The 12,631-nt window shown below is 47.2% G+C and overlaps 2 protein-coding genes across 2 annotated transcripts in view; both read left to right on the plus strand.

Moving 5' to 3' along the window:
* The window catches only part of LOC310689510 (cathelicidin-2-like), a 64,012-nt gene extending 51,980 nt beyond the window's left edge, over nucleotides 1-12,032 (plus strand). The window contains exons 2-5 of the mRNA XM_083467305.1: nucleotides 2,639-3,326; nucleotides 5,205-5,312; nucleotides 7,852-7,935; nucleotides 10,867-12,032. Coding sequence (XP_083323431.1) covers nucleotides 3,141-3,326; nucleotides 5,205-5,312; nucleotides 7,852-7,935; nucleotides 10,867-10,974 — 486 coding nt within the window. The 5' untranslated portion in view covers nucleotides 2,639-3,140 and the 3' untranslated portion in view covers nucleotides 10,975-12,032. The remainder of the gene's footprint in view (nucleotides 1-2,638; nucleotides 3,327-5,204; nucleotides 5,313-7,851; nucleotides 7,936-10,866) is intronic.
* LOC310689504 (cathelicidin-related peptide Oh-Cath-like) overlaps nucleotides 1-12,631 on the plus strand; it is a 69,409-nt gene that overhangs the window by 11,138 nt on the left and 45,640 nt on the right. The gene's annotated exons all lie outside the window — the stretch shown is intronic.

Consider the following 12,631-nt stretch of genomic DNA (forward strand, 5'->3'; position numbering starts at 1 on the left):
AAAGGACAACTGTGACTTTAAAGAAGAATGGGAACTTTTTACAAATTACAGTGGTACCTTGGGTTAAGAACTTATTTCGTTCTGGAGGTCCGTTCTTAACCTGAAATGGTTCTTAACCTGAAGCACCACTTTAGTTAATCGGGCCTCCCGCTGCCGCCGCACGATTTCTGTTCTCACCCTGAAGCAAAGTTCTTAACCCGAGGTAATATTTCTGGGTTAGCGGAGTCTGTAAACCTGAAGCGTATGTCACCTGAAGCGTCTGTAACCTGAGGTACCACTGTATCTAAAAAGACAACAAAATGAATTGGACTCGTTGGCACGTTTTGAATAAACATACACAAATTTATTGAGGGCTTATATAGTAGATAGATAATAAAACGATATATACAATTTTACAGTATGCAGAGAATAACATGAGTTGAGAAATCAGAGAGAGGAGCTGAGGGAAGTCTTGGGGGGAGGGTTTTTAGGGGAGGGGGGAAAAGGGGGAAATAATGAAGATTATTTGTTTTGATAATTGTTATGTTGAAATTGTTAATAAAAAACTTTTTAAAAAAAGATGCTGACCCCAGTTCAGCGCCAGTCTGAGATCAAATGGTGCTCTGCGTGAGGGAAGCTTGCAGCGTTTGGGTCTTCTACATTTAGAGAAAAGGCAGAGAAAAGGCGACCCGTTGGTGGTTATAATATGATGTGCGGCATCAAGAAAGCAGGTAGAGAAAAGCCATTCTCCCTCTCATAATGCTAGAATCCGTGGAATCCAATGAATGTTGGAAGATTCAGGGCAGAGAAAAGAAAGGGCTTATTCATTCAGCGCATAGTTAAACTACGGAACTCCCTGCCACTTGAGGCGGGAATGACCACCAACTTAGATGGCTTTAAAAGAGGCCTATGCAAAATCATGGATAAGGAGTGGGCAATTGATGGCCGCTTGCCTAGATGGCTGGGCTGGGCCTCCACGGTCTGAGGTAAAAATGCTTCTGAATATCACAGACATCTGGTTGGCCACTATGAGAACAGCATGCTGGGTGGGACGCAGGTGGTGCTGGGGTCTAAACCACTGAGCCTCTTGGGCTTGCTGATCGGAAGGTCGGCAGTTTGAATCCCTGTGACGGGATGAGCTCCCATTGCTCGGTCCCTGCTCCTGGCAACCTAGCAGTTCGAAAGCATGTCAAAGTGCAAGTAGATAAATAGGTACTGCTCCAGCAGGACGGTAAATGGCGTTTCCATGCGCTGCTCTGGTTCGCCAGAAGCGGCTTAGTCATGCTGGCCACATGACCCAGAACTGTACGCTGGCTCCCTCGGCCAGTAAAGATGAGCGCCGCAACCCCAAAGTTGTTCATGACTGGGCCTAATGGTCAGGGGTCCCTTTACCTTTACCTTTAGGGTGAGCCGGTGACCTGGACTCAGGAATTAAGTATTTTAAGTTCCAAAGCACACCGGTGCAAGTAGATAAATAGGTACCACTGCAGCGGGAAAGTGAACGCCGTTTCCATGCGCTCTGGCTTCCATTAGTGTCCCGTTGCACCAGAAGCGGTTTAGTCATGCTGGCCACATGACCCAGAAAGCTGTCTGTGGACAAACGCCCGCTCCCTCGGCCTGAAAAGCGAGATGAGCGCCTTTGACTGGACATCCAGGGGTCCTTTACCTTTACCTTTTTTTTACTAGGTTGTCCTTGGCCTGATCCAGTAGCCTGTCATTACGTTCTTGAAAACCGAGTGCTTATGTATTCAGTTACGGCTGCAAGAATACTGATAGCCAGAAGTTGGAAATGTGAAACAACACCTACAATAATAGATTGTCAATCATTCCTGCTAGAGTACTTTCAATTAGCAAAGCTGACTGGAAAAGTCAGAGGAGCCCCAAATCAAAAAATATCCAGAGAATGGAGACTATTCAAAGAATATATAAGATTATATTGTAATAATAGCGTTATCCTAGCAGAACTGAATGATACTTGTATATGATAAACAAATGGAATAAATATACTAGATGAATAAAACAATGTTATAAAACAAACTGTGCGATAAAATTAAGACAAAGAAAAAGTACCATGAAGTTTCTTTCAGAAGACTTTATTAGAAAAGACAGGATGTTATAACCAATATTCATTTCTTATTGTTAGCTCTTTTTTGCTTTTTATTTTTATTTTCTTGATCTTTTCTCTATTATATTTTTGCGTTTAATTTTGATGTAACTGTAATATGGAAGTGAGAGGTGGACCATAAAGAAGGCTGATCGCCGAAGAATGGATGCTTTTGAATTCTGGTGCCGGAGGAGACTCTTGAGAGTCCCATGGACTGCAAGAAGATCAAACCTCTCCATTCTGAAGGAAATCAGCCCTGAGTGCTCACTGGAAGGACAGATCCTGAAGCTGAGGCTCCAATACTTTGGCCACCTCATGAGAAGAGAAGACTCCCTGGAAAAGACTCTGATGTTGGGAAAGATGGAGGGCAGAAGGAGAAGGGGACGACAGAGGACGAGATGGCTGGACAGTGTTCTCGAAGCTACCAGCATGAGTTTGACCAAACTGCGGGAGGCAGTGGAAGACAGGAGTGCTTGGTGTGCTCTGGTCCAGGGGGTCACAAAGAGCCGGACACAACTAAACAACAACAACAAAAATCTGTAATATATATGTAAGATGAACTTTTAAATCAATAAAGGTGAATTAAAAAATAAATAAACGAAAACCGAATGTTGGAAATGCGGCAAGGGCTCAGAAGACTGGAGTACGAACACAGCCTTTGAGAATCAGGAATATCAACAGGCTCCCCCCATTCCTGTCTATGGCATCTTTATTGTGGCAAGAGGTGGCAACAGGATTCGATCTCCTATCCGAGAGAAGGCAGAGACTCCCCTGTGGCCTCAACCTTTCCCAAGACAACGACCTCCTTCCTAGCCTTCCCCCTCCCTTCCATAATGTTTTGCAAGGAGGCTCCTTTCAGTTAGACCCACATCAACAGACACTTCCTGGGGGACGGGCGAGAGAAGCCACACTTGCACCCTCAGCCGAAGGACGTTAGCCCACAGGGGAGGGGGGTTATAGGGCCATGGGGTGTCCTGGCCTATAAAAAAGGGAGCTCTGCCTCTAAATCCCAAGGAAGGTACCAAAGCAAGGATACTTTGAAGAGACAGAGAGGAAGATGGAGAAGAAGATGCAGAGATGCAAGCTGTTTCTGCTGCTCATCGTGGTGGTCGCGGCAGCCCCCACAACCCGCACCCCCGTCAGCTACGAGCAGGTGGTGGCGGCAGGCGTGGACACCTACAACCAGGAGCAAAACCCAGAATTTGCCTTCCGACTGCTGGAAGCCGAGCCGCAGCCTGACTGGGTACGTAGTTCCTTGGCTTGTCTCCATCATCTAGTCTATCAGGCAGCAATTACAGTGGTGCCTTGCAAGACGAAAAGAATCCGTTCTGTGATTCTCTTCGTCTAGCGGTTTTTTCGTCTTGCAAAGCAAGCCCATTGACGGATTAGCGGATTAGCGCTTTTAGCGGCTTTTAGCGGCTTATCTGCTGATCGGATCAGCTGATAAGCGGCTTAGCGGTTTAGAAAAGGGGGGGAGGGGGAAAAACCTGCAGGAACTCGCAAGACATTGTCGTCTTGCGAAGCAAGCCCATAGGAAATTCGTTTTGCGAAGCACCTCCAAAACGGAAAACTCTTTCGTCTAGCGAGTTTTCCGTCTTGCGAGGCATTTGTTTTGCGGGGCACCACTGTATTCCTTCTACAGTGGTACCTCGGGTTACAGACGCTTCAGGTTACAGACTCCGCTAACCCAGAAATAGTGCTTCAGGTTAAGAACTTTGCTTCTGGATGAGAACAGAAATTGTGCTCCGGTGGCACTGCGGCAGCAGGAGGCCCCATTAGCTAAAGCGGTGCTTCAGGTTAAGAACAGTTTCGGGTTAAGTACGGACCTCCGGGTTAAGTACTTAATTCGTTCCGGAGGTCCGTTCTTAACCTGAAACTGTTCTGAACCTGAAGCACCACTTTAGCTAATGGGGCCTCCTGCTGCCGCTGCACCGCTGCCACACAATTTCTGTTCTCATCCTGAAGCAAAGTTCTTAACGCGAGGTACTATTTCTGGGTTAGCGGAGTCTGTAACCCGAGGTACCACTGTATAGGTAAAGGTAAAGGGACCCCTGACCATTAGGGTCCAGTCGTGACCGACTCTGAGGTTGCGGTCCTCATCTTGCTTTATTGGCCGAAGGAGCCGGCGTACAACTTCCGGGTGATGTGGCCAGCATGACTAAGCCGCTTCTGGCGAACCAGAGCAGAGCACGGAAGCACTGTTTACCTTTCCACCGGAGCGGTACCTATTGATCTACTTGCACTTTGTTCGCTTCAGGATGCGAACGGGGCTCCGGAACGGATCCCGATCGCATCCAGAGGTACCACTGCACTTTTACATCTTATTCAATTTTTTTTACTTCCGTCAGTCCTGTCTGAAAATTTTCCAGCCTAATCTCTCAGCATGCATTTCTTATTTTCCCTATTACATTTCAAACTAATAACCAATATCTCTGTCTTTTTCTGTTTTGTAACACTGTATTTCTCCTTACAAAACTCCTTGTAGTCCTACTAGCGTAATCTGTCAATTACAGTTGCTCCTCAAATCATGTACTTCTTCCGATCTTCTGTAAATCTCTGGTCTCGCAGGTTTCGAATCCTTCCTGTCATTTTGTCCAATTCTGCGTAGTCCATTTATTTTGTCTGCCATTCTTCTTTCGTCGGAATTTCTTCTTGCTTCCATTTCTGGGCTAACAATATCCTTGCCGCTGTCGTTGCATATAAGAACAGTTTGACATCTTGTCTATTAATGTATTGGCTTATAACATCAAGTAAAAATGCTTCTGGTTTTTTTAAGAATGTATATTTCAACATCTTTTTCATCTCATTATATATCATTTCCAGGAAGTTCTTCACTCTAGGAGCACGGCAGATACACTTATTTCCTCCTTTCCTTGCACTTCTCCATCTCCCGGTTGATAATTTGTAGCAAAGATCTTGCACTTGAGTTTGCTTCTTTCCTCCTCCCTCCCAATCCATTCCCCCTTTTGTGTCGTGTCTTTTTTCAATATTGTAAAAACTGAAGACCGGGACTGTCTTTTCCAGTATCTGTCAACTGCTCAGGGAGCCTGGCTGAAGAGGGACATTAAAAAACTATTTAAATGTATTTTTTTCCTTTCCGTTTTGCTCAATGTCTCCACAGGATGCTTCTGGTGAAACTACCCAGGCTATAAAATTCTCTATCAAGGAGACGGTTTGCCCCACATCAGAGAAGAAAAATGTCTCCCAGTGCGAATACAAAGAGGATGGGGTAAGTCTGGGTGCCCCCCCCCCGCAAGATATTGCCAACTTTTCACTTTTAACGGCAGCTGGGTCTGCAAATAAATTAGGAAGGTGGCACAGTTCCTGCACATAAGCTTTCTTTTCCCAAGCCCTGCGCCCCCCCCATTTAAGCCTGGGAATCCAGGTGACATTATTAGTCAGTGTGGCTAATAATAATAATAATAATAATAATAATAATAATAATAATTTATCCCCCGCCCATCTGGCTGGGCCTCCCCAGCCACACTGGGCGGCTTCCAACCAAATATTAAAATACAGTAATGCATCAAACATTAAAAGCTTCCCTAAACATAGTCTTCTTCTTTGGCGATCATTCGTAGCCGAGTAAGATTGTCTTCCATAAACACAGTTTTAACAGTGCGTCCATAAGTGACTGTGGAGGCCAATTCTGGATCCACACGTCCTTCCACAGTGGGGATATTGGTTTCCAGGTGGGAGTTGATCACGGTGTGGATTTGCCAAGTGTGCCTTCCTCTTAGCATGTTTCTCCCTTGCGTCCTGAGTTCAAGTGTCTTCAAAGCTATTTATTTATTTATTTATACATACATACATACATACTCTGCCCATCTGGCTGGGTTTCCCCAGCCACTCTGGGAGGCTTCCAGCAAAATATTAAAAAACAATAATTCATCAAATATGAAAAGCTTCCCTAAACAGGCCTGCCTTCAGATGTCTTCTAAAAGTCAGATAGTTGTTTATTTCCTTGACATCTGACAGGAGGGCATTCCACAGGGTGGGCACCACCACCGAGAAGGCCCTCTGCCTGGTTCCCTGTAACTTCACTTCTCGCAGGGAGGGAACCACCAGAAGGCCCTCGGAGTTGGACCTCAGTGTCAGGGCAGAACGATGGGAGTGGAGACGCTCCTTCAGGTCTACTGGACCGAGGCCGTTTAGGGCTTTAAAGGTCAGCACCAACACTTTGAATTGTGCCCAGACACGTACTGGGAGCCAATGTAGGTCTTTCAAGACCGGTGTTATGTGGTCTCGGCGGCCGCTCCCAGTCACCAGTCTGGCTGCTGCATTCTGGATTAGTTGTAGTTTCCGGGTCACCTTCAAAGGTTGCCCCACATAGAGCGCATTCCCATGACACCTTTGGGAAAGTCTGTTCTCCAACTGGAGCGCTCGCAGGCCAGTGTTTCCCAGTTGTCGGTGTTTATACTACATTTTTTTAGATTTGCCTTGAGACAGTCCTCTTTTGTTGACCACCAGCATTACGCTTTCCATTTTTAAGTTTGGAATAGAGTAGTTGCTTTGGAAGACAAATCTCAATAGTGTGGCATAGTGGTTAGAGCATGAGACAAGGATCTGGGAGACCAGCCTTCAAATCCCCATCTCTGTCATGAAGCTTACTAGATGACATTGGGCCAGTCACTCACGCTCAGCCTATCCTACCTCACAGGGTCGTTGTGGGAATTAAAGGAGAGGGAGAACCACCTGCGCAACTTTGAGCTCCTGGGTTAAAAAGATGGGGTATAAACAAACAAAATGATTTAATTTCTGCCCATGTGTAAAACTTTTTTGGGGTGGCAGGGAGCCACGGCGAGACTCCTTATGGGGTCCTCGCCGTGGGATCACATTCACCCGGTGCTATACCAGCTGCACTGGCTCCCGGTGGAGTACAGGATTAGGTTCAAGGTGCTGGTTTTAACCTTTAAAGCCCTATACAGCCTAGGACCCTCGTACCTACGGGACTGCCTCTCCTGGTATGTCCCATGGAAGACCTTACGGTCTTCAAACAAAAATATCTTGGAGATCCCGGGCCACAGAGAGGTTAGGCTGGCCTCAACCAGAGCCAGGGCCTTTTCGGCCGTGGCCCCGATCTGGTGGGACGCTCTGTCCCAAGAGACTAGGGCCCTGCGGGACTTGACATCTTTCCGCAGGGCCTGCAAGACGGAGCTGTTCCACCAGGCCTTTGGCCAAGGCACAGCCTGACCCACTCCTATGGCAATTTTCACAGAACTCTAGCCCAATGGTTGCCATTAATTTGATTCTGAACTGATTTTAGAATGAATTGATTTTAGAATGTATTTCAATTAATTGATTGTGATTTTATGTAAACTGTGTTACTTTTACTGTTAGCCGCTCTGAGCCCGGCTTCGGCTGGGGAGGGCGGGATATAAAGAAAATACTATTATTATTATTATTATTATTATTATTATTATTATTATTATTATTATTATCCAGTCCAGCCCCCTGCAATGCAGGAATTTTTCACCCCATGTGGGAATCGAACCCGCAACCTTGAGATCACGGGTCTCATACCCCAACCGGTTTTAAAGTATTGCTGCAATTTTTTATTCTATTGTTTTTTTCTTTTGGTAAACCTCTGAGGTTTACCCCCTTTTGTTTAGCACTCAAGCGGTGTATACATTTTATGAAATAAATAAACCGAATCAATGAATGAATGCCTAGAGTGGATGTGGCCCATATCTCTTCTTCTGTGGGCCTTTGACGTAGGACTTTTCTATAGCGCTGATGACTTACTCCTTTCCTCTTTCCTCAAACAGCTGGACAAAGACTGCTCTGGCTTCTATTCGACCCAGCAAAGTCCGCCTTTAATTATCGTGCAATGTGAGGACGTGGATCAAGAGGTAAGAGAGACCGGGCGCTGGTGAAATTTGGGACGGGGTGGGGGTGGGGGTACAATGTGCGGAGACCCCGTCTGAAGCCCTGGAGAGCAGCTGCCAGTCAGAGCCAATAACTGCTAATGTCCTGACTCAGTAGGCAGCTTCCGATCTGCACAGCGTTCCCGGTGTCTTTCATCCCCAGATTCTGAGATGAAAAATGCTTTTGAGCATGTGCAGAGTGTGATAGGAAGTAGATGGTCGGGTTTTCTATTTTTTGTAAATAAAATTTGTAAATGGAATTGTTTTTATATATAATAATAATAATAATAATAATAATAATAATAATAATAATAATTTAAAAGGATAGGTTGCTTTATCATATATGGGTTTGCCAGCCCAGGCTCCTTTGGGAGAAAGCATGGGAGAATGATTATGCTCTCCTGTACAAAGTAGGAAAATAGCAATAATCCCCCACATTTCCACTTCCCTCTCTCTCTCTCTCTCGGGCTCGATGTTATTGTACTCACACGACTGTGACTAAATTTAAGAAGTGCTTTAAGATGGGTTGCATCAATAGGAGTATAGCATCTAGATCAAGGGAAGTAATAGTGCCACTGTATTCTGCTCTGGTCAGACCTCACCTGGAGTACTGTGTCCAGTTTTGGGCACCACAATTCAAGAAGGACACTGACAAACTGGAACGTGTCCAGAGGAGGGCAACCAAAATGGTCAAAGGCCTGGAAACGATGCCTTATGAGGAACGGCTAAGGGAGCTGGGCATGTTTAGCCTGGAGAAGAGGAGGTTAAGGGGTGATATGATAGCCATGTTCAAATATAGAAAAGGATGTCACATAGAGGAGGGAGAAAGGTTGTTTTCTGCTGCTCCAGAGAAGCGGACACGGAGCAATGGATCCAAACTACAAGAAAGAAGATTCCACCTAAACATTAGGAAGAACTTCCTGACAGTAAGAGCTGTTCGACAGTGGAATTTGCTGCCAAGGAGTGTGGTGGAGTCTCCTCCTTTGGAGGTCTTTAAGCAGAGGCTTGACAACCATATGTCAGGAGTGCTCTGATGGTGTTTCCTGCTTGGCAGAGGGTTGGACTCGATGGCCCTTGTGGTCTCTTCCAACTCTATGATTCTATGATGAATGCTAGCAGCTTTTAAAACTTGGTTTTAAAATGATGGGCTCAGGTGAATTTTCTTCCCTTGCCCGCATGGCTGCATCAAACCATGTTAAAAAGGTAAAGGTACCCCTGCCCGTACGGGCCAGTCGTGTCCGACTCTAGGGTTGCGTGCTCATCTCGCTCCAGAGGCCATGAGCCGGCGCCATCCAAAGACACTTCTGGGTCACGTGGCCAGCGTGACGAAGCTGCATCTGGCGGGCCAGTGCAGCACACAGAAACGCCATTTACCTTCCCGCTATAAAGCAGTACCTATTTATCTACTTAAGAGTGCTTTCGAACTTCTAGGTGGGCAGGAGCTGGGACCGGCAGGAGCTCACCCCGCCGCGGGGATTCGAACCGCCGACCTTTCGATCGGAAAGTCCTAGGCACTGAGGTTTTACCCACAGTGCCACCCACGTCCCCAAACCATGTTAGGGAACCCAAAAATGTGTCCCGTTCTGAAATGTGAAAAGCAAATTGCAATTCTGCGTGTAGCTCTCCGTAGAGAAGCAATGACTGGATAATGCAGACAGGGGAAAATTTGGGGCGGCTGAACTATAACTCCCATCAACCCTGGCCACTGACCCTACATGCTGAGGCTGGTGGGAGTTGTAGTTCCACAACAAATGGAAGGCCAAAGTTTCATCACCCCTGGGGTAGTACTCAGAGTTTGAAAGCGTCCTAAGAGCTCAGTACAGTGGTACCTTGGTACTCAAACGCCTTGGTTCCCAAACACCAAAAACCTGAAAGTAAGTGTTCCGGTTTTCGAATGTTTTTCGGAAGCCGAACGTCCGACACGGCTGTTGGCTATTGTTTCCAGGGTGCCTGCAGCAATCGGAGGCCGCACCTTGGTTTTCGAAATTTTTGGAAGTCTTGTTGTTGTTGTTGTTTAGTCGTTTAGTGGCGTCCGACTCTTCATGACCCCCTGGACCAGAGCACGCCAGGCACTCCTGTCTTCCACTGCCTCCCGCAGTTTGGTCGAACTCATGCTGGTAGCTTCGAGAACACTGTCCCACCATCTCGTCCTCCGTCGTCCCCTTCTCCTTGCGCCCTCCATCTTTCCCAACATCAGGGGCTTTTCCAGGGAGTCTTCTCTTCTCATGAGGTGGCCAAAGTCTTGGAGCCTCAGCTTCAGGATCCGCCCTTCCAGTGAGCACTCGGGGCTGATTTCCTTCAGAATGGAGAGGTTTGATCTTCTTGCAGTCCATGGGACTCTCAAGAGTCTCCTCCGGCACCATAATTCAAAAGCATCCATTCTTTGGCAATCAGCCTTCTTTATGGTCCAGCTCTCACTTCCATACATCACTACTGGGAAAGCCATAGCTTTAACTATACGGACCTTTGTCGGCAAGGTGATGTCTCTGCTTTTTAAGATGCTGTCTAGGTTTGTCATCACTTTTCTCCCAAGAAGCAGTCGTCTTTTAATTTCGTGACTGCTGTCACCATCTGCAGTGATCATGGAACCCAAGAAAGTAAAATCTCTCACTGCCTCCATTTCTTCCCCTTCTATTTGCCAGGAGTTGATGTGTGGCCATGATCTTACTATCGTTAAATAGTAAAATTCATGTGAAATTGCTGTTTTAGGGTTGGTTTTTAAAAGTCTGGAACGGATTAATCCATTTTGCATTACTTACTATGAGAAAGTGCGCCTTGGTTTTGGAACGCTTTGGTTTTGGAACGGATTAAGTTTCAGGACCAAGGTGACACTGTATCGGCTTTGTGTAGTAATAAATGAGTATTGCAAATGCGCACTCACTGTTTGTACTAACTGTTTTCTCTCTTATCTCTTAGCTGAGTCGTATAACAAGGGGACGCTGGAGAAGGTTCTGGAGGGGAGCCAAAAGATTTGTGAAGAGACACGGCGTGAGGATTGCCTTAGCAGCGCTTCGGTTTGGATAGAGAACTCCAGAAGAAAAGGAAGTTTAAATGATCCCCGTCCCAAGGTGCTCTCTGCACCATCCTCACATAAAAGGGATCTAGAAGTTCCGCTTTGCTTTTTACACTGTTTCTCTTTCACTTCTTCCAGCCCAGTTAACTTCCACAAGCCTGCAGTGTATAATAATAAAATGCCCTGCAAAAATAAAAATAAAAACCTTCTTTGCTCCAAAACCAAGTGTTTGTTAACTGTACTGTACAGACTTTGATGCGAGGCAGGTCCAAATGTCACATGAGCAAACCAAATGTTGGCCTGAGCATATTTGCTTGTTTTTTTAAACAATTGTGGAGGTAAAGGTAAAGATAAAGGGACCCCTGACCATTAGGTCCAGTCGTGGCCGACTCTGGGGTTGCGGCACTCATCTCGCTTTATTGGCCGAGGGAGCCGGCGTACAGCTTCCGGGTCATGTGGCCAGCATGACTAAGCCGCTTCTGGCAAACCAGAGCAGCGCACGGAAACGCCGTTTACCTTCCCGCCGGAGTGGTACCTATTTATCTACTTGCACTTTGAGGTGCTTTCGAACTGCTAGGTTGGCAGGAGCTGGGACTGAGCAACGGGAGCTCACGCCGTCGCAGGGATTTGAACCGCCGACCTTCTGATCGGCAAGCCCTAGGCTCTGTGGCTTAGCACACAGCGCCACCCGCGTCCCTTAATTGTGGAAGTACAATGTGCTAAAGGGCAGATAGAGGGCGCTGTTCTTGGCCTCTGACATGACAGCAACCTAGTGCAAATATAGTACAGAGAGGTACAGTCATGATAAAACCTGAAGACCCTTTTGGCTCTCTCTCTCTGGAGAACTGTGCGGAGAATTGAATTTAAGTGTGCTGGCCCCGGGGGAGGGGGGGTTACCGTGCGCCGTGGTCTGAGTCCGGTCCTAGGTCGAGAGTCTGGAGGCTGACCGTCAGGGGCGAAGCGGGGTCCAAGGCAAGGAGCCGGGCGTGGTCAGGAACTCCAGAAGAGCAGGTCAGGGTGCTGGCAGGAACAGGTTTCCAATGATGTTGCTCCCACAACCTTGGACTGGGCTGACTGGCCTTTATCTCCTCTGAGGCCTGGGGTGGTCCCGGCCCACAGGAGACCTGCCTCTCCTGGCCTTAAGGCGAGCACTCCTCCTGGGAGAAACCAGTTCCCTCCGCCTCTTCCCTGAGCCTCTGCAGCTCAGGAGAGGCTGGAGGGTTACTGGACCCAGAGGCAACCTCACCTTCCCCTGACAGGGCTGGGAGAGGAGCACCTGCAGGCAATGGGTCCTCCATCACCTCTGGAGCCAGAGCGGATTCAGCTGGTGTCTGCTCCTGAGGATCCAGCACAGGTGAGGGCCCTTCAGATTCAAGCCCCTGCCCCAGCTCAGCTGGCCCTGGAGGCAGGGACTCCTGTGCAGGCTGGGATTCCTCCGGTTCAGCCTCTGAATCAGATTCCCAGGCCATCACACCAAGATTGGAAAAATGAGAAGCTGAGAGAGCTGAAATTGACAGTTCCTTCCACCCGCACAGCTCACAGCAGAGGTAGCACAATGGCAATTGCTCCAAGCACATTTAAACATGATTAGATTTTACATCTAGCCCCGTCCACCTTTAAAGAAACGTTCCCCATGAAAAGACTTAGGTTAGAATAAATCACAGACAC

This window comes from Podarcis liolepis (genome assembly GCF_965112155.1).
Source record: "Podarcis liolepis genome assembly, chromosome: 12".
NCBI classification, from domain to species: Eukaryota; Metazoa; Chordata; class Lepidosauria; order Squamata; family Lacertidae; genus Podarcis; species Podarcis liolepis.